The following is a 20,398-nucleotide window of genomic DNA, read 5'->3' as shown; positions in this document are numbered from 1 at the left end:
AAAAAAAAAAAAAAGGACCTGGAATCATTAGCAAAGAATGTCTGGGTTAAGATAAAGAGTTGTGGAAACCAAGGTTTTATCACGTAGATGAAGCCTCCAGGTAGCAGGCTTCAGGGCTCTTATCAGATCAAAAATAGTTGTCAGGCTCTTAGCTATTTCTCTCCTGGACCAGGGAGAAGAATTAGAAGGGAATGGGGATTCTCTACAGAATGCAGATCTTCCCCACAGGGACGGCTTTGCAGAGGCATTTAAACATATGTCAAGGAAATCTACCTTGTTTTTTTGTTTCATTTTGTTTTTTGATGGAGTCTTGCTCTGTTGCCCAGGCTGGAGTGCAGTGGTAGGATCTCAGCTCACTGCAACCTCTGCCTCCCAAGTTCAAGCAATTCTCCTGCCTCAGCCTCCATAGTAGCTGGGGTTACAGGTGCACACCAGCACACCCAACTGATTTTTATTTTTTTGAGACAGAGTCTCGCACTGTCGCCTAGGCTGTGGTGCAGTGGCGCAATCTCGGCTCACTGCAATCTCCACCCCCTGGGTTCAAGCAATTCTCCTGCCTCAGCATCCCGGGTAGCTGGGACTACAGGTGTGCACCACCATGACCAGCTAATTTTTTTGTATTTTTAGTAGAGACGGGGTTTCACTATGTTGACCGGGATGGTCTCGATCTCCTGACCTCGTGATCCACCCACCTCGGCCTCCCAAAGTACTGAGATTGCAGGTGTGAGCCACCATGTCTGGCAGTTAAGAATATATAATTTGGCCTGGAGCAGTGGCCAGTATTGGAGTAAAATACTTCTGTCTCTTTTGGGGCCTTCTATCTGTCACGTGATGCTATACTAGAGTCCGCCTGGAATTTGGTGTCTTATTGCTACAGAGAATCCGCTTTGTTAGTCTTAAGATCTGTTTTAATGTGACTGGCGGTCAGCTGTGCCTGAGTTCCAGCAGGGTGGGGGGTATAATGAGGCATGTCCAGCTTCTCTTCCCATCACGGCCTGAACTAGTTTTTCGGGTTAACTTTGGAATGCCTTTGGCCGATGGGAGGGTCCATCAATCGGTTGGGGGGCTATGAATTTTATTTTTGGTTTAGATTAGGTACAAGAATTCTGAGAAGGCTAACATGGAAACTCAGGCCAGCACTCTTGGCCTGCACACATATCTACCTTTCTTTTCTATTTTTTTTTTTTTTTTTTTTGAGACAGAGTCTCATTCTGTTGCCCTGGCTAGAGTGCAGTGGCACCATCTTGGCTCACCACCACCTCCGCCTCCTGGGTTCAAGCAATTCTCCTACCTCAGGCTCCTAAGTAGCTGGGATTACAGGCACCCAGCACCACACCTGGCTAATTTTTATATTTTTAATAGAGACGAGGTTTCACCATGTTGGCCAGGCTGGTCTTGAACTCCTGACCTCATGTGATCCACCTGCCTCAGTCTCCTAAAGTGCTGGGATTACAGGTGTGAGCCACCACGCCCAGCCACATCTACCTTTCAAGCCCATCCCCTGGACCAGTCTAGAAATTCCAGAGCTATGTCAGGGACTAGAGATGTAGAGTAAAGGCCCAACCCAGGAGAGGGCCTTGGGTTCCCACCTTCCAGTCTCCAGGGCAGCTCTGCCTTTACGTGTTTGACATCACCTGCAGGCTATGAGGGACCCAGGCGAAGTATTCCATTGGCATGAGACCTTCCTGTTGGGGGAAGCAGCAAAGGAGAAAGGACTTACAGAGTGCCTACACAAACTGGTTATGAGCAACATATAAACCAGGAACAACAAACTGCGGAAGGCTGCAGGAGGCCTCTGAGGAGGAAAGCCTCTCCATGCCTCATGTTCCGGTGCAGGGTGACCTAGGCTCTGTTACCGTAAACATTGTGCTCAAGGACCTAAAACCCCTTCGTAGCGCTATGATGTAGCCAGACTTGCAGGCTCCTTGTAAGGCCCCGTCCCACCAGCTGCACCTAGATAATAGGCCAAAGATAGCCGCATGTTCTTGTTTTGTGAGACTCCTGAAACCACCACTGTGCCCGGTCTTTAGAACGACACACTAGTTCCAGCTCACAGCCCCTTCCTCTCCACCAGGCTCTGAAACCTTCTGCTTTGAAAATCTCATCACGCACACAATTCTACTTCCATTTCCACTACGGCTGTTGTATCAAGGGGGTGAAGAAAGAAAAAGGACAAAAGTGAGTCTTTTGTCCAAAGATCTGAAATAGCTTAACAGGGCCAGGGAGCAGGGAGGCTAGAACGGCCCTCCATTTGACAATCTCCAAGGCCGTCTGTGAGAGACTATGGGTACAGCAAGCCCAGGACATGGGGTCCCTGCTGAACTTTCTGGTTGTGAGACAAGACTCCCTTCAGGGATAAAGGGCCGGGAATGACCAATCACAGTTGTGGATTGTCCTGATACTAGCTAGAGAAAAAACTAAACATTGTAGCTTTTTTGTTTTTAAGATGGAGTCTTTGCTCTGTCACCTGCGTTGGAGTGCGGTGGCACCATCTCAGGTCACTGCAACCTCCACCTCCCGGTTCAAGCAATCCTCCTAACTCAGCCTCCCGAGTAGCTGGGACTACAGGTACACGCCACCATGCCCGGCTAATGTTTTTTGTATTTTTATTGGGGATGGGATTTCCCCATGTTGGTCAAGCTGCTCTTGACCTCAAGTGATCCGCCCACCTCAGCCTCCCAAAGTTCTGGGATTACAGGAGTTAGCCCACTGTGCCTGGCCACTAATATATCATTTTTTTATCCTAATGTTTTGTTCTTGTATTCATTTGTTCCTATTAGGTATTTCTCATGGCTTTAACAATGGAATCCCGGAGTCATGGTTAAACAACAGGTGTGGGGCAGGTAACTGACCAAACCTCTCCTGAGTCTCCACTTTCTCACCTGTAGTGTCAGGATATTTAACTACCTCCTAGAGGTGTCAGGATTAAATGAGATGGCACATAAAGAGCTTAGCACAGTGCCTGGCGCATGGTAACTGCTCTGTCCATTTTGTCACTATAAGCCCTTCTGGTTTATAGTAAATAATGCAACCCAAGGGAAGCAAAATTCCATGAAAACACAAAAGTCATTTCATCATGACCTGCCTCAAAATGTAAAATCTCTAATGAAAGTAAAGGTATAGTTAGTAGCAGAAGTTTGTCTAGAACCAGACCTGCTGAGTTCTCAATACTCTGTCTACTATGCCTGGAAGGAGAATACAAAGAGGGACTTTTGGGTCCTGGTAGGTTTTTGTTTTGTTTTTTGAGATGGAGCCTCGCTCTGTCACCCAGGCTGGAGGGCAGTGGCGTCATCTTGGCTCACTGTAACCTCCACCTCCTGGTTAAAGTGATTTTCCTGCCTCAGCCTCCTGAGTAGCTGGAACAACAGGGTGTGCGCCACCACACCTGGCTGTTTGTATTTTTAGTAGAGGTGGGGTTTCACCTCGTTGTCCAGGCTGGTCTTGAACTTCTGACATCAAGTGATCCACCCACCTCGGCCTCCCAGAGTTAGGATTATAGGCATGAGCGCCTGGCCATGGTAAGTTGTTTCTTGATCTGGGTGCTGGTTATACAGGCGTGTGCAGTTTGTAAAAAATCAATGAACTGTACACTGTGTGCCCTCGTCTGCTACATATTAATATTTATTTATTTATAGATGGAGTTTCACTCTTGTTGCCCAGGCTGGAGTGCAGTGGCACAATAGCAGCTCACTGCAACCTCTGCCTTCTGGTTTCAAGCGATTCTCCTGCCTCAGCTTCCTGAATAGCTGGGACTATAGGATCTCGCCACCATGCCCATTTAATTTTTGTATTTTTAGTAGAGACAGGGTTTCACCACGTTGGCCTGGCTGGTCTCGAATTCCCAACATCAAATGATCCACCCACCTTGGCCTCCCAAAGTGTTGGGATTGTAGGCGTGAGCCACTGCACCCAGTTCTTTTTTTACCATTTATTAGATACTTTTTTTTTTTTTTAAACAGAGTCTGGCTCTGTCACTAAGGTTGGAGTGCAGTGGTGCGATCTTGGCTCACTGCAGCCTCCGCTTCCTGGGTTCAAGCCATTCTCCTGCCTCAGCCTTCCAAATAGCTGGGATTACAGGCATGCCCCACCACACCCAGCCTTATTGCAGATTTTCAAGGCTGGTCTCTGTAACTCCATACTGAAGCGATCCTCCTGCCTCATCCTTCTGAGTAACTGAGATTATAGGTGCACACCATATAATAAAGTAAAGCACCGGGCTTTACTATCGATTTTTAATGGTCCAAGGCCGTTCCCATGATTTTAGAAACAGACCAATGACAAAAGCTAGATCTCTAAAGACATGTACACTTAAGGAGAAATAGCCTTTATTACAGAGACACAGGTGTAATTGAGTTGCAAGCAAAGATGTAGCAGAGGTGTATCTTCCAAATCGATTGGGCTTCTTGAAATGTTTTAGGTGCAAAGACGTGTCCTTCCACCCGACACACAGCTACACAAAGGCTACTGTGTCCTGCCCCCTTTGCCTCTGGGGACCCATAAAGAGGAGGCAGGACCTGAAGTGATAGGCTTGCAACCTTTATTATTTATTTATTTTTCAATTTGCAAAGCAACAACCTCAGACAGCTCTCAACCCTCAAGAACTGTAATTTGTCATTTTCTCAACAATGTCTTGATTCCAGCTTAATTTAGCAATTGCAATTCCAGCTAATCTGGTTTCCTTTTTTCCTAGGTTTTTGTGTTTCTACTAGGTAAGGAGGAGTTAAAAAAAATTCAAAAAGCTTAATATAAACTCTTCTCTCAAGATGAGACTTAAAAAAAGATCCAGTATTTTCTACAACCCAAGTTCCCTTTACTAATCAAACTCTAGAACTTCATGTCAGGTGGGAAGCCATCCATCTGTTTCCCTTACTGCCAGGCAGCTCTTGTATCTTCCCAGACGGAGGGGAAACTCTATTTTTTTTGAGACAGAGTCTCACTCTCGCCCAGGCTGGAGTGCAGTGGTGCCATCTCAGCTCACCGGAACCTCCGCTTCCCGGCTTCAAGCGATTCTCCTGCCTTAGCCTCCCGTGTAGCTAGGACTACAGGTACCTGCCACCATGCCAAGCTAATTTGTTTTTTGTATTTGCTTTTTTTTTTTTAGTAGAGACAGGGTTTCACTGTGTTAGCTAGGATGGTCTCAATCTCCTGGCCTTGTAATCCACCCCCCTCGGCCTCCCAAAATGCCGGGATTGCAGGCATGAGCCACTGCACCAGGCCGGGAATCTTTCTTCTATTGGACAAATGAAGGGACTACTTCTTCACAACCTCTCCTAGAACCTGTGGGCTGAGTAAGTGAAGGAATGGCACTAATGATGGGGATTTTTTTTTTCTCTTGGTTTAACAAACATCACTGCCTAGAATTTCCTCCTCATGTCTAAGTTGATTTTGGACAGAGGTGACTCCCAATGGCCTCCTCAGGATGCCATCTGGATCCTTAGCCAAAGCCACGGCTCCAAGTCTTGGATGACAGATTCCATGTAGAGTTTGCAAAAGGCAGCGGGACCGTGTGTACCCTGGTCAGGCACACACAGGTCTAGGTTCACCCAAAGGTGAACTTTTCGAAGCAATGGACTTTTGCTCCCTATAGGCCCTGGACCACTCTCAGGCTGGGGTAGGAGGCAAGTGGGGAGGGGAAGTGAGGTGTGAGTTTGCTAACAGTTCAGGTTTGTTTTTTTTTTTTTAGATAGAGTCTCGCTTTGTTGCCAGGTGCCCGGCTGGAGTTCGCGATCTCGGCCCACTGCAACCTCCCCCTCCCAGGTTCAAGTAATTCTCCTGCCTCAGACTCCCAAGTAGCTGGGTCTACAGGCGCACGCCAACACGCCCAGCTAATTTTTGTATTTTTAGTAGAGACGAGGTTTCATCATGTTAGCCAAGATGGTCTGGAACTCCTGACCTCGAGATCCACCCACCTCGGCCTCCTAAAGTGCCGGGATTACAGGCGTGAGCCACCGCGCCCGGCCCAGTAAGTTCAGGTTTTAAACACACAGTAAAAGACAGAATCGGGAAAATAATGGAACTTTATTAGGGAATACTGAGCATCCATCCTATAAGAACCAAGCCCATTCTGAGCACAGGCCCCATATGTAGGAGGAGGCAGTTTCCCATTTCCTGGAAACGCCTTATCTCCTTTTCCTTCACAGCAAAGCCTTTCACCTGCTGTCACTCCCGTCTTCACTCTCTCCAGGCGCAAGGATCTAGAGAACAAAGCCCTGATAGCGTCCCGAGATCAAGGTTGACCTGTAGGACAACCTCACGATTCACACCCAAATATCTCCAGGGAACAGATATGTCCTCAAAGTTAGCACTTCTTTAAAAATAGCGTTCTTCATATACAAAAGCTACCCGACAGGACTCTAGGTCTGCATATATCAAGTTAAAAATAGAAGAAGAGGGAAATAAGTGCACAGAATAATTCAGAAATGGTTATGGGGCTATGTATCTGTGGGGGCGAAGGCACGAGCCCACCCTGCTGTGTGCAGGACCGTTTTACTCTTGATGAGCCAGAAGTTACCATCCACCATGGGTTGGCAGCGGGGGCTCTCAGACTTCACTACACACTCCAGAACGAGACCCCACGAGAACAAATGTGTTACCCTGGTAGCTGACTCATCACAGGACACTAGACGGAGGAAAGGCAAGCACTGGAGTGTCCTCAGTTTACCCCTTTCCTGCACCCTGACTCTAGTTACTGGAAAGGATACTGGGGCACTGGCTCCAGGCCGTACTTCCTCATGTTTCTGTGCTCCTGACACTTTCTGGAAATAGAAAGGGGCTTTATCTTCATGTGGGTGACTCAGAACTGGAGAAGCCCCTCCATCTTGACCTGAAATCAAAGCCCAGATTCTAGCATGGGCAGGGAGCCTGGGAACACTAACAGCTTGTGGGGAAGTCACCTGAGCCCAGCACAGTGGCAGCAAAACAAGAACCACACCAATGGATTTCCAGTACTTTTCTGAGTACTTGGCCCACATTGTGGGCCATGCTGTCTTCCATCCACATGGAGAAACACTCCCCCCACCACCACTTTACCGAAGAGGAAACTGAGGCACAGAGGAATCACAAGAGAGGGGGCCAATCAAGTCACGCAGTGTGAGGGAAAAGACCCAACCTTCCAGACCTTCCACTCCTACACCCTGTTCTTGAACATGTACGGGGCTTGACTCAGACCACTAAAATGGCAGTGTCCTGGGAATGAGGATGAGCAAGGAGAAGATTCCGGCAAAAACCCCCGGAGCATTTAGGAAGCACAGCTCTTTCAATCACTGCTGGGCAGTGTGGCAACTTCCGCCCCAGAGGTAGCCCCTCACTTTCGCTCTTGGCCGCGTCAATAAAGTTTCTCTTTCATGTGAGTTCTCTGATGTGTGATAAAGTTAGAGCTGTTGCTGAAGCCTTTGCCACACTCGGGGCATTTGTAGGGCCTCTCCCCCGTGTGGATTCGCTGATGTATGATGAGGACTGAGTTCCAGCTAAAGCCCTTCCCACACTCGGGGCACCTGTAGGGCTTGTCTCCCAAATGCGCTCTCTGGTGCATGACCAGGATGGAGCCCCGGCTGAAGCTCTTGCCGCACATGAGGCATTTGTAGGGCTTCTCGCCCGTGTGGGTCCGCTGGTGCACCACGAGCTGGGAGCGCTGGCTGAAGCCCTTCCCGCACTCGCTGCATTTGTAGGGCTTCTCGCCCGTGTGGATCCTCTGGTGCTTGAGGAGGTTGGAGCTCCAGCTGAAGCTCTCCCCACACGTCAGGCACTCGTAGGGCTTCTCCCCTGTGTGCATGCCCTGGTGTGCGATCAGACTGGAGCTCTGGCTGAAGCTCTTCCCGCACACCCCACACTTATAGGGCTTCTCCACCATGTGGGTTCTGCGGTGCGTGGCCAGGTTGGAGCTGCGGCTGAAGCTCTTCCCGCACTCGCTGCACTGGTAGGGTTTCTCTCCCGTGTGGGTTCTCCGGTGGGTGATGAGCGCTGAACTCTGGCTGAACCTCTGCCCGCAGTCGGTACACTTGTAGGGCTTCTCTCCCGTGTGGATCCTCTGGTGCCTGATCAGGTTGGAGTTGTAACTAAAGCTTTCGCCGCATTCTTTACATTCGTAGGGCTTTTCTCCGGTGTGGATCCCCTGATGCGTGTTAAGACTAGACCGGTTGCCGAAGCTCTTTCCACACTCGGGGCACGAGTAGGGTTTCTCTCCCGTGTGGGTGCGCTGATGTGCAATGAGGTTGGGGCTCCGGCTGAAGCTCTTGCCACACTCGGCACACTGGAAGGGCTTCTCCCCCGTGTGGATCCTCTGGTGAGTTATGAGGTTGGCGCTCCGGCTGAAGCTCTTCCCGCAGTCCCTGCATTTGTACGGCTTCTCCCCGGTGTGAGTGGTTTGGTGTCTACTAAAGTTCGAACCGTCACTAAAGCTCTTTCCACATTCGTCACATTTGTAGTATTTCTCTCCTGTGTGGGTCCGCTCATGTGTGATGAGGTGGGACTTCCGGCTGAAGGTCTTCCCACACTGGGGACATTCATAGGGCTTCTCCCCCAGGTAGGTGCCCTGCAGGCCTATGAGCTGGCCAACTTCCTTGTCCTGGGAGAGCACTTCCCTGAGGTCCTTGCCTGGGGTGTGTCCCTGGGGCCTCTGGGCGCCAGCATCTCTCTCAAAGTCACTTTCCCCATCGGAGTGCTGAGCGCTTTCCTCTTCAGGCATTTCCGAGAATATCTCATGTGATTCTTCCTCAAACATGTCTTGATTACAGTTTTCCCCATTTTCACTCTGTATCTCAAAATCTGAAACAATGAAGAAAAACATACAATGTCTACTCAACTCCCTGTCATGATGACAAACGAAAACTAAGGGGGAAATGTATAAAAATCAAACTTCAGTCAACACGAAGAGGCTAGGAAATCCTCAAAGCCTTTAATACCCAGGTTTATTATACCCAAAGGAATATAAATCATTCTATTATACAGACACATGCATGCATATGTTCACTGCAGCACTATTCACAAGAGCAAAGACATAGAATCTATGCAAACGCCCATCAATGACAGACTGGATGAAGAAAATGTAGTACGTATACAGCATGGAATATTATGCAGCCGTAAAAAGGAACAAGATCATGTCCTTTGCAGGGACATGAATGGAGTTGGAAGCCATTCTCCCCAGTAAACCAACACAGGAGCAGGAAACCAAACACTGCATGTTCTCTCTTGTAAGTAGGAGGTGAACGATGGGAACATATAGACACAGGGGGAACAACACACGCTGGGGCCTGTGGGGGAGATAGAGGAAGAGCATCAGGAAGAATAGCTAATGGATGGTGGGCTTAACACCTAGCCGGTGGGATGATATGGGCAGCAAACCACCATGGCACACATTTACCTTCGTGGCAAACCTGCACATCCTGCACATGCACCCCTGAACTTAAAAGTTGGAGGAAAAGAAAAAAACAGGCTTATTTCATTCTAACTGGTTATTTAATTGTCAGGTCTCATAATCTTTGTGGCAATCACCCAGAATTTCAAAGCCTTAAAGATTTGGGTTCCATGTTCCCACTACCAGTGTTTTTACCAGGAAATGAGGTCAGGTAGAAATTATAAAGGACATCACCAGAGTACCTACCCAACACTCACTATAGTGCCTCATGCTTGATTCAACGTAATAACTGAATGAATGAGTGCTGGGATTATAGATGTGAGCCATCGTGCCCAGACTTTTCTTTTTGTTTTTTGAGACAGAGTCTCACTCAGCCACCCAGCCTGGACAGCAGCGGCAAGACCTCAGCTCACTGCAACCTCTACCTCCTGGATCCAAGTGATTCTCCTGCCTCAGCCTCCTGAGTAGCTGGGACTACAGGCACGCACCACCACGCCCAGCTAATTTTTGTATTTTTAGTAGAGATGGGGTTTCACTATGTTGGCCTGGCTGGTCTCAAACTCCTGACCTCAGGTGATCCACCCACCTGGGCCTCCAAAGTGTTGGGATTACAGGCGTGAGCCACCGTGCCCGGCCTCTTAGTGATATTTCTATTATTAAAGCTAATAAACTTTAAGTTAGATGCTCAGCCGGGCGCGGTGGCTCACGCCTATAATCTCAGCACTTTGGGAGGCCAAGGTGGACGGATCATGAGGTCAAGAGATCAAGACCATCCTGGCCAACATGGTGAAACCCGTCTTTATTATTATAAAAATTAGCCAAGTGTGGTTGTGGGCGCCTATAATCCCACCTACTCAGGAGGCTGAGGCCGAAGAATCACTTGAACTCTGGAGGTGGAGGTTGCTGCGAGCTGGGATCACGCCATTGAATTCCAGCTTGGTGACAGAATGAGACTCTGTCTCAAAAAATAAAATAAAAAAGTTAGATGCCCAATTAATTAAGTTTCTGTAAGTTAATGTAAACTTCCACATACGAGCATGATAAAATTGGACATGCTCCTCTCAAGCAGGACCCGGGCTCCACTCTTGCTTTCAGTTAATTTAAGATCACATTTTTTTTTTTTGAGACAAAGTCTCAGTCTGTCTCTGAGGTGGGAGTGCAGTGGTGTGACCACAGCTCCCAGCAGCCTTGACTTTCTGGGCTCATCTGACTCTCCCACCTTTGCCTCGAAGGTAGCTGGGATTACACAGCTGTATACACCATGCCCAGCTAATTTTTAGGTATTTTTGTAGAGATGGGGTTTTGCCATGTTGCCCAGGCTAGTCTCAAACTCCTGGGCTGAAGTGATCCTCCCACCTCAGCCTCCCAAAGTGTTGGGATGACAGCCATAAGCCACCGTACCTAGCCATAAGATCACATTTAAAGTTGAAAACAGGGATATAATTACACTCCATGCTTCCACATGCTGCTGGTAATCTGTGGGTTCACTGAATTGCCCTCCAGCCCCACCCCTCATCCCTAGGGGACAGATATGAGGGGCACAAGGCATACTCTGACTCAGCAGGGCCAGGAATTCTGTGCTTCCTCAACTTCCTGCAAGATAGTTTTTTTTTGTTGTTTTTTTTTTTTTTTTCCCTGAGACAGAGTCTCACTGTGTCACTCAGGTTGGAGTGCAGTGGTGCAATCTTAGCTCAGTGCAACCTCTGTCTCCTGGGTTCAAGCAATTCTCTTGCCTTGGCCTCCTGAGTAGCTGGAATTACAGGTGCCCACCATGACTCCTGGCTAATTTTTGTATTTTTAGTAGAGATGATATTTTACCATGTTGGCCAGGCTGGTCTCCAACTCCTGACAGCAAGCAATCCTCCTGCCTCAGCCTCCCACAGTGCTGGATTACTGGAGTGAGCTACTGTGCCTGGCCCTGGAAGACAGTTTTTCGGCAAGTTTTTGAGTACAGAGCCCTGCTATCATCTCTTCTAGAAGGACCTGCAGGCCAAGGCCCTGATTTGTTTTCAGCAAACTAACATGCCCAAAAACATTTTTGGGGGATGATTTTAGTAATTTTCTCTTCTGAATAGGTAACATTAGCTACTAAGGGGTTTTGCTATTTTAAAATCAGAACTGGTTAGCTCTCGAAGGAGCTCGGAAGCAACAAGGAAAACAAGTAAAAATCCAATTTTATTTTCAGTGAGATCAGAAGATAAAATTTGCAGACACCAAAATACACGTCAGGGCGTCCCAAAACAGCAGACTGGGTAGAAGCAATGAGGAAGGAAGCACAATGAATAAGCATGGAGAACCCTGGGGTGGGAGGGAGCGGATCTCAGAAAGCTCAGGCAGAAAATCCCTTCCTGTGTTTGGGAACTGGGGTAAGCAGGGCTGGCTTCTTTGGTTCAGAGAGGCAAAGAGGTGAGGCTGCAACTGGAAGCACACAGGGCAGCCATGTATACAGGAAGCTGTTTCTGGAAAGCAGAGAAGAAAAGAGACTTTGACCCATGTACATTAACCCAATATTTTTTTGTTTTGTTTTGTTTTGTTTTGTTTTTTAGATGGAGTCTTGCTCTGCAGCCCAGGCTAGAGTGCAGTGGCACAATCTCAGCTCACTGCAACATCTGCCTCCTGGGTTCAAGTGATTCTCCTGCCTCAGCTTCCTGAGTAGCTGGAATTATAGGTGTATACCATCAGGCCTGTCTTATTTTTTATTTTATTTTTAATAGAGATGGGGTTTCTCCATGTTGGCCAGGCTGGTCTCAAACTCCTGACCTTAAGGGATCCACCAACCCTGGCCTCCGAAAGTGTTGGGATTACAGAATTGAACCATTGTGCCTGGCCAGAGGAATTATTATTACTGAGAAAAGTGATCATTTCCACCCAGAAAAATAATTAAATGAAGCAACTGCCTTTGTAAAGGAATACCACAGAGTAGAGCTTGAGGAACGGAGGGCGGGACGACACGAAGGGATGAAATGTACACTGGCAGAACTCAGGAAAGGAGGGAAAATCACCCAGAGACATGAAGACGACAGAAGCAGCAGCACAACGGGAACAGGCATCTTAGAAAGCACTGAATGGGAAAAAGAGGACCAAAATAAGACAGCAATGGCAGGACACAGGAACAATGGAATAGGTTAAAAGGATTAAAAAGAATGATAGAGGGCCGGCGTGTTGGCTCAGGTCTGTAATCTCAGCGCTTTGGGAGGCCAAGACAGGCAGATCACTTGAGCCCAGGGGTTTGAGACAGCTTGGGAAATGACAAAACCTCATCTCTACAAAAAAATACAAAAATTAGCCAGGTGTGGCTGCACATACTTGTGGACCCAGCTACTTGGAAGGCCAAGGCAGGAGGACCGCTTGAGCCCAGGAGGCAGAGGGTGCAGTGAGCCATGTTTGCACCACTGCACTGCAGACTGGGTGACAGAGTGAGATCCTGTCTTAAAAACAAATAGGCCAGGCACAGTCATTCATGCCTGTAATCCCAGCACTTTAGGAGGCCGAGGAGGGCAGAGCATGAGGTCAGGAGTTCAAGACCAGCCTGGCCAACATGGTGAAACCTCGTCTCTACTAAAAAATAAAAAAACGAGCTGGGTGTGGTGGCACGTGCCTGAAATCCCAGCTACTGGGGAGGCTGAACTCAGGAGGTGGAGATTGCAGTGAGCTGAGATCACGCCATTGCACTCCAGCCTGGGTGACAGAGTTCTCAACGAAGAAAACTAAAACAAAGCAATAGAACTAATACTTAAAGATATACTCAATAAGGATATAAGAACCCGTGAAAGGTATACCATGGGCCAACAAAAACTAACCCAGTGTGGCTAACAGTGAGACCAGTGGACAACAGCAAAAGGATAAAATCACTTACAAGGGGGGAAGAAAATCAACTGGTTTCAAGATTTCTCTCTATTCATGCTGGGCATGGTGGCGGGCACCTGTAATTCTAGCTACCCAGGAGGCTGAGGCAGGAGAATCGCTTGAACCCAGGAGACAGAGATCATGGTGAGCTGAGATTGCGCCACTGCTCTTCAACCTGGGCAACAGCGAGACTCCATCTCGGCTGGAGGTGGGGTGGAAAAATAGATAAGATTACTGACTAAAATTGGGAGGGAGCAGGACTATCTCTGTCAGATGTTAAAACATTATGGAATCTTGGCCGGATACCATGGCTCACTCCTATAATCCCAGCACTTTGGGAGCCTGAGGCAGGAGGATACCTGAGGTCAGGAGTTCAAGACCAGCCTGGCCAACATGGTGAAACTCCACTTCTACTAAAAATACAAAAATTAGCCAGGCGTGGTGGTGAGCACCTGTAATCCCACCTACCTACTTGGGAGGTTAAGGCAGGAGAATCATTTGAACCTGGGAGACAGAGGTTGCAGTGGGCCAAAATCGTGCCACTGCACTCCAGCCTGGGCAACAGAGCAAGACTCTGTCTCAAAAACAAAAATAAAACCATTGTGAAATCTTAATAATTAAAACATTAATAGACAATCAGACCAAAGAAACAAAATAAAAACTCCAGAAATGGATTCAATAGACATGTGAATTCAGAACACAAGTGGCACATGGATGGACAGGCCAGGAGAACAGAAAAGAGAATCTGTATAATAAGAATGAAAATTTAGCATACAATACGGTTGGTCTCTTAAATCCATGAAGAAAAGACAAAACATACAATAAATTATGCTGGAAGAACTAGTTAGGAAAAATTGGAAAAATTCAAGCTGGATTCAGAAAAGGACAAATCCCAAATGGATCTAAGATTTAAATGAAAAACAAAACAAAACAAAACAAAACAAAAGAAACCCAAATAGCACATCAGACTATTATACGAAAATATGAAATAATTTCTTTAAAATCGGGAGCCTTTAAGTGTGATACTTAATCTGTAGGGCTATCTTCTAAATGTTCAGTCTTTTGAACTCCCAGGTATTATCGACGAGACAATCAATGAACGTATCCTATAAATCACCTTACTCCTCCCAACCCCAATTTTAGTTAGAATATCATTTCTACACTGCTGTATAACATAAATATCATAAACCTCACTACAGAGGTCGCTAAAAGTAGAATCGAGGCCCAATAACCCCCTCACTGTACTGCCCAAAGACCAATCCTATGCTTATGAAGACCGCTGTAATCCAGCGAAGACCAAAGGAGGGTTGAGAGTTCTTCACAAAGTTGCCCTCTGAGAACAAAGAGACACAGGAGCCATTCTACTGGCCAGAAAAGAGTGGCCCTTCAGGTGATCTGCCTGAGAAGGGTCTCCAAATGGGAAAACGTCACTGAGCTGGGAGCCCCTCCAGGCTCCCTGAGCAAGGCCGGCCCCCATGAGATCCAGAGCACAGAGCACAGAACACAGAACGTTCAACAGCAGATGAGTCCCTCCTTTAGTTACTATGGCCAATTAAGAAAATGAAAACTCAAAAACTGGTTTTGGGCAGATACAAAAATAATATTCTCACCATGCTGTGAATGGAGATGAGATGGTGGCAGCTGGACATTTTTTAATAGGAATTTTACTGGTAGAAATGGCACTGGCTACTCCAGGATGCCCAGAGGAGCATACTCTGTGGATATGACTCGATGCAGGGAGGCGGCTTCTGGGGAAGCAGGTTTGTGAGCAAGAGGCTGGATGGTCCAGACACCCACTTATTTGTTGCTGTTGTTTTCTGTTTTGTTTTGTATTGATAAGTCTCGCTCTGTTGCCCAGGCTGGGGTGCAGTGGCGCAATCTCAGCTCACTGCAACCTCCACCTCCCAGGTTCAAGCGATTCTTCTGCCTCAGCCTCTGGAGTAGCTGGGATTACAGACGCACACCACCACACACAGCTAATTTTTGTATTTTTAGTAGAAATGGGGTTTCATCATGTTGGCCAGGCTGGTCTTGAACTCCTGACCTCAGGTGATCTGCCCACCAAGGCCTCCCAAAGTGCTGGAATTGCAGGCGTGAGCTACCACACCTCACCTGATCCAGTAATTTTAATTCTAGGTATATAACCCCCCAAAATTGAAAGCTCAGACTAGAACAGATATTTGTGTATCATGTTCATGAATTATTCACAACAGCCAAAGGCGCAAATAACCCAACTATCCATCAACAGATGAATAAACTAAATATGGTATATACATACAGTGAAATATAATTCAGCTTTCAAAAGGAATTAAATTCTGACCCATGCTTCAACATGGGTTGACCTCAACCTTGAGGATATTAAACTAGGCGAAAAAAGCCAGACACAAAAAGACAATACAGTATGACTCCTCTTATACGAGGTATGTAGAGTCTTCAAAATCAGAGAAGGTGGAATGGTCATTGCCAGGGGTTGGAGGAGAAGGGAATGGAGAGTTCTTGTTTAATGGACACGGAGTTTCAGCTTGAGAGGAAAAAGTTCTGTAGATGGATACCAGCGATGATTGCACAACAATGTGAATGTACTTAACGCTACTGACCTGTATTCTAAAAATGGTTAAAATAGTAAGTTTTATATTTTGCCATAATAAAAAATAATATTTGGGCTGGGCATGTTGGCTCATGCCTGTAATCCCAGCACTTTGGGAGGCAGAGGCCAGGAATTCAAGACTAGCTTGAGCAACATAGGGAGACCCCATCTCTTTATCTTTTTTTCTTTTCTTTTGAGACGCAGTCTCACTCTGTTGCCCAGGCTGGAGTGCAGTGGCATGATCTCTGCTCACTGCAACCCCTGCCTCCCAGGTCAAGAGATTCTCTGCCTCGGCCTCCTTAGTAGCTGGGACTACAGGCACATGCTACCCTGCCCAGCTAATTTTTATATTTTTAGTAGAGACAGGATTTCGCTATGTTGGCCTGGCTGGTTTTGAACTCCTGACCTCAGGGTGATCCCTCCACCTTGGCCTCCCAAAGTGCTAGGATTACGGGCGTGAGCCACCATGCCTGGTCTAGAAATACTCTTAAATCTTATGTCTCCTAGGCACAATGATAGTATCTTGCTTTAATTGGTATTTCCCTGATAATTCCTGAGGTAGAATATTTTTCATAATTTTTAATTCTTCATTTCTAAATTGCTTGCTTATATCTTTTACCTTTTATTCTACTCAGTTGACTTTTCTTATGAATTTGCAGAGGCAATTGTAGACCAAGGATTTTAACTCACAATCTGCTACATTACAGACTTGGATGCAAATACTTCCTCCTAATGTGTATGCTGTCTTGTGTTTTGTTTTGTTTTTTTGGTTTTTTTTTGAGACAGAGTCTTGCCTTGTCGCCAGGCTGGAGTGTAATGGTATGATCTCGGCTCACTGCAACTTCCGCCTCCCGGGTTCAAGCAATTCTCTGGCTCATCCTCCCGAGTAGCTGGGATTACAGATGCCTGCCACAACGCCTGGCTAATTTTTGTATTTTTAGTAGAGACGGGGTTTCACCATCTTGGCCAGACTGGTCTTGAACTCCTGCCCTCGTGATCCACCCACCTCAGCCTCCCAAAGTGCTGGGATTATAGGCGTGAGCCACCGCACCCGGCCCAGTACGCTGTCTTTTAACTTGATTCACAGCATCATTTTTTATATGAAAGACTTCTGTTTTAATGAGTCCAAGCTAGCTTTGATTATTTCTGTACTGCTTATTCACAATTCGTACTTGAATTGTGAGTGCCTAGGGGTTCCTGTCAGACAAGCATGGAAGTCCTTCCCGCATGCTAACGTTATAAAAATATTCTCTCATATGTCATTTCAGATCCTGTCTGGCACAGATCTATAATCCATCTGGGATCTATTTCTGTGTAACTTGTGAAGCAGGGATCTACTTCTTTGTAAGCTGCAAAGTAGGTATCCAATTTTAGTTTTTTCAAAATGATTTGACTACTGTCCAAAAATCATTCACTGGAACAGTTCCTGAAGGGCCACAGGACCTCTCCCCTTATCTGTCAGTGGACAAAAGCTGCCACCGTAGCTCGATCTAAGCCAATGGGCCTTGTATTTCTCTCACCTGCTGCGTATGCTCGCGTGCATAGCACACATTCCCATGGCCATTCACAGGGCCCTGTGTGTCCTCACCTGGCCACAGACCTGCTCTTTCTCTCCGGTACCAGAGAGCACACCAGAATGAACATGGGGAAGACTCACGTCAATAGGAGGATAGACCTGAATTTGCTGTAATTTATTTGTAACAATTAAATAAACTGTTCACCATCTTTGGTGCTTTGATGTGTTTGGCTCAAAATTCTTCTCCAGCCCCTTCCTGCCTCACTGTGACCTAGCCCTGTGTCTCAGCACTATACTCAGAGCCACTGGTCTAAAATAGAGAAGCGATTCCGATACGGGGTATGCCCAGTTCCTTTCTCACTAGGGCTCTTCGCATTAGAGTGCTGCCTTGGCAAGTCCAGCAGAAACCTGAATGTCCATGAGAGACTGGGAGCATTGTTCCCCCTGAACTCTGGCAGCTTGAAAGACTAACAGGTGATAACAGCAATGGACTGTTATCAGGTGAAATGAATGACTGCCAAACATTTCACAGCTATAACATTCTCTCTCCCTAAGAGTTCTGTCTGGTATACTTTTCAAATATTTGAGTAAATTAAAAGTAATTTTGGGGTCCTGTAATCCCAGCATTTTGGGAGGCCGAGGGAGGCAGATAAGGTCAGGAGTTCAAGACCAGCCTGGCCAGCATGGTGAAACCCCGTCTCTACTTAAAAAATACAAAAATTAGCCGGGCATGGTGGCAGGCGCCTGTAATCCCAGCTACTCGGGAAGCTGAGGCAGGAGGATCCTGGGATGTGGAAGCTTCAGTGAGCCGAGATCACGCCACTGCACTCCAGCCTGGGCAACAAAGCGAGACTCCGTCTCAAAAAAACAAAAATGTTTGGGCTGGCTGAGCACAGTGGCTCACTCCTGTAATCCCAGTGCTTTGGGTGGCCGAAGCAGGAGGATTGCTTGAGACCAAGAGGTGGAGGTTACAGCGAGCTATGATCCCACCAGTGTACTTCAGCCTGGGTGACAGTGACACTTTGTCTCTCTCTCTCTCATACATACACATACACACACACACATATGTCATTTTGTTTTGCAGCTAAGAATTGGAGCTTGTATACTTTTGCAACCCTCTACCACTTTCTACTCCCTTTCTAGCGGAGACAAATGAATGTATGTGTTCTTTTGTGGTCATTAAGGGAGCATTTTGCTGGGGCAGCAAGCTCAAAACAAATCACCTGTTGCCTCTATGGCCAGATGATGCTGAGGATGGCTGGAGAGGTCAGCTATGACTAAATCAATTGTTGGACAAGAATAGGCTTGAAGTTGATAACCTCTACTCCTCTCCTGGGTAGTGCTTCTCAAACTTCAGAGCATAGTCATCACCTGGAAGTCTTATCAAATGCAAATTTGCAGGCCGTGCGCGGTGGCTCACGCCTGTAATCCCAGCACTTTGGGAGGCAGAGGCGGGTGGATCACGAGGTCAAGAGATCGAGACCATCCTGGTCAACATGGTGAAACCCCATCTCTACTAAAAACTACAAAAAATTAGCTGGGCATGGTGGTACGTGCCTGTAATCCCAGCTACTCAGGAGGCTGAGGCAGGAGAATTGCCTGAACCCAGGAGGCGGAGGTTGCGGTGAGCCGAGATCGCGCCATTGCACTCCAGCCTGGGTAACAAGAGCGAAACTCTGTCTAAAAAAAAAAAAAAAAAAAAAAAACAAATGCAAATTTGCTTCGGCGGGGCTGGGTGAGATTGACAGTCTGGCTATGTAACAAACGCGCTGCTGGCCCACTGACCATACTCTGAGGAACAAAGCTCTACATGGTCTTTACACTTTGCTGCATAACAGAACCACCTGGGGTGCTTTCAAAAATCCCTTGCCCAGGCCATACCCCATACCAATTAAATCAGAAAATCAGAATCCCTGGGAGTAGGCTCCAGGCCCCCAGGTAATTTTAATGTGTGGCTGAGTTTGAGAACCAGAGGTCTCATGCAGACGTTGTCAAACTGGAGTTTGAATCAGGATCACTTAGAGGAATGCTGGGCATCACCCTCAAAGTTTCTTTCTTTTTTTTTTTTTCTTTTTGAGACAGAGGTCTGTTGCCCAGGCTGGAGTGCAGTGGCGCAATTCCGGCTCACTGCAACCTCCACCTCCCAGGTTGAGGCAATTCTCTTGCCTCAGCCTCCCAAGTACTTGGGATTATAGGGACGCACCACCACACCTGGCTATTTTTTTTGTATTTTTAGTAGAGATAGGGCTTCACTATGTTAGCCAGGCTGGTCTCGAATTCCTGGCCTCGAGTGATCTAACCGCCTCAGCCTTCCAAAGTGCTGGGATTACAGGCGTGAGCCACCATGCCCAGCCACCCTCAAAGTTTCTGACTCAGGACTTCTAGGGTGGGGCCCAGAGGTTCATGATATTGAAGAGAGGAGGAGAGGGAGTAGGGTGGGAGAGAAGGAGGAGGGGGAATGAAAGGGGAAAGAAAAAAGACAGGTTCCTTGTCTTCTGGGATTTAACACGTTCCTAGAAGAAATACGACAAGCATTCATATAAACGGAAAGCAAAGTGAACTATGATAAAAAGCCAAGAGAGAGAATCCAAATGTTCTGGGGGAGATGACTTCTAGCAGAGGTGATCAGGGGTGCTTCCAGGTAGGTAGAACTGGGGAGGGCTTGGGGGGGAAGGGACACAGTTAAGGACAGCTTTTATGAAGAGGATCTCCAAGGGTGGGCACTCAAAGAATAACTGGGATTTTATCACACAGATACGGGACAAGGCTGTTCCAGGCCACAAATCCAGGAGCAAGGGCCAGGCACAGTGGCTCATGCCTGTAATCCCAGCACTCTGGGAAGCTGAGATGGGCAGATCACCTGAGGTCAGGAGTTCGAGACCAGTCTGGCCAACATGGTGAAACTCTGTCTACTAAAAAGACAAAAATTAGCTGGGTGTAATAGCACATGCCTGTAATCCCAGGTACTTGGGAGGCTGAAGCAGGAGGATCATTGAACCCAGGAGGCGGAGGTTGTGGTGAGCCCGGATTGTGCCACTGTTCCACTCTAGCCTGGAGGATGGAGAAAGAACCTGTCTCAAAAAAAGAAAAAAAAAAA

At 47.2% G+C, this 20,398-nt stretch overlaps 1 protein-coding gene across 5 annotated transcripts in view; it reads right to left on the bottom strand.

Moving 5' to 3' along the window:
• The window catches only part of ZSCAN2 (zinc finger and SCAN domain containing 2), a 48,753-nt gene that overhangs the window by 19,548 nt on the left and 8,807 nt on the right, over positions 1-20,398 (bottom strand). For 2 of the 5 annotated variants that reach the window (XM_017502278.2, XM_017502279.2), the window contains exon 3: positions 6,005-8,763. The exons of 2 other annotated variants lie outside the window; for them this stretch is intronic. In XM_017502278.2, coding sequence (XP_017357767.1) covers positions 7,325-8,763 — 1,439 coding nt within the window. In that variant the 3' untranslated portion in view covers positions 6,005-7,324. Of the gene's footprint in view, positions 1-6,004; positions 8,764-11,508; positions 11,812-20,398 lie in introns of those variants that run through there. One more of the 5 variants, XM_017502280.2, reaches the window with a different exon arrangement.

The sequence above is a fragment of the Cebus imitator genome, unplaced genomic scaffold (genome assembly GCF_001604975.1).
Source record: "Cebus imitator isolate Cc_AM_T3 unplaced genomic scaffold, Cebus_imitator-1.0 Scaffold295, whole genome shotgun sequence".
NCBI classification, from domain to species: domain Eukaryota; kingdom Metazoa; phylum Chordata; class Mammalia; order Primates; family Cebidae; genus Cebus; species Cebus imitator.
Note: the sequence above shows the minus strand (reverse complement) of the source record. Positions and strands in the feature narration are given on the sequence as shown.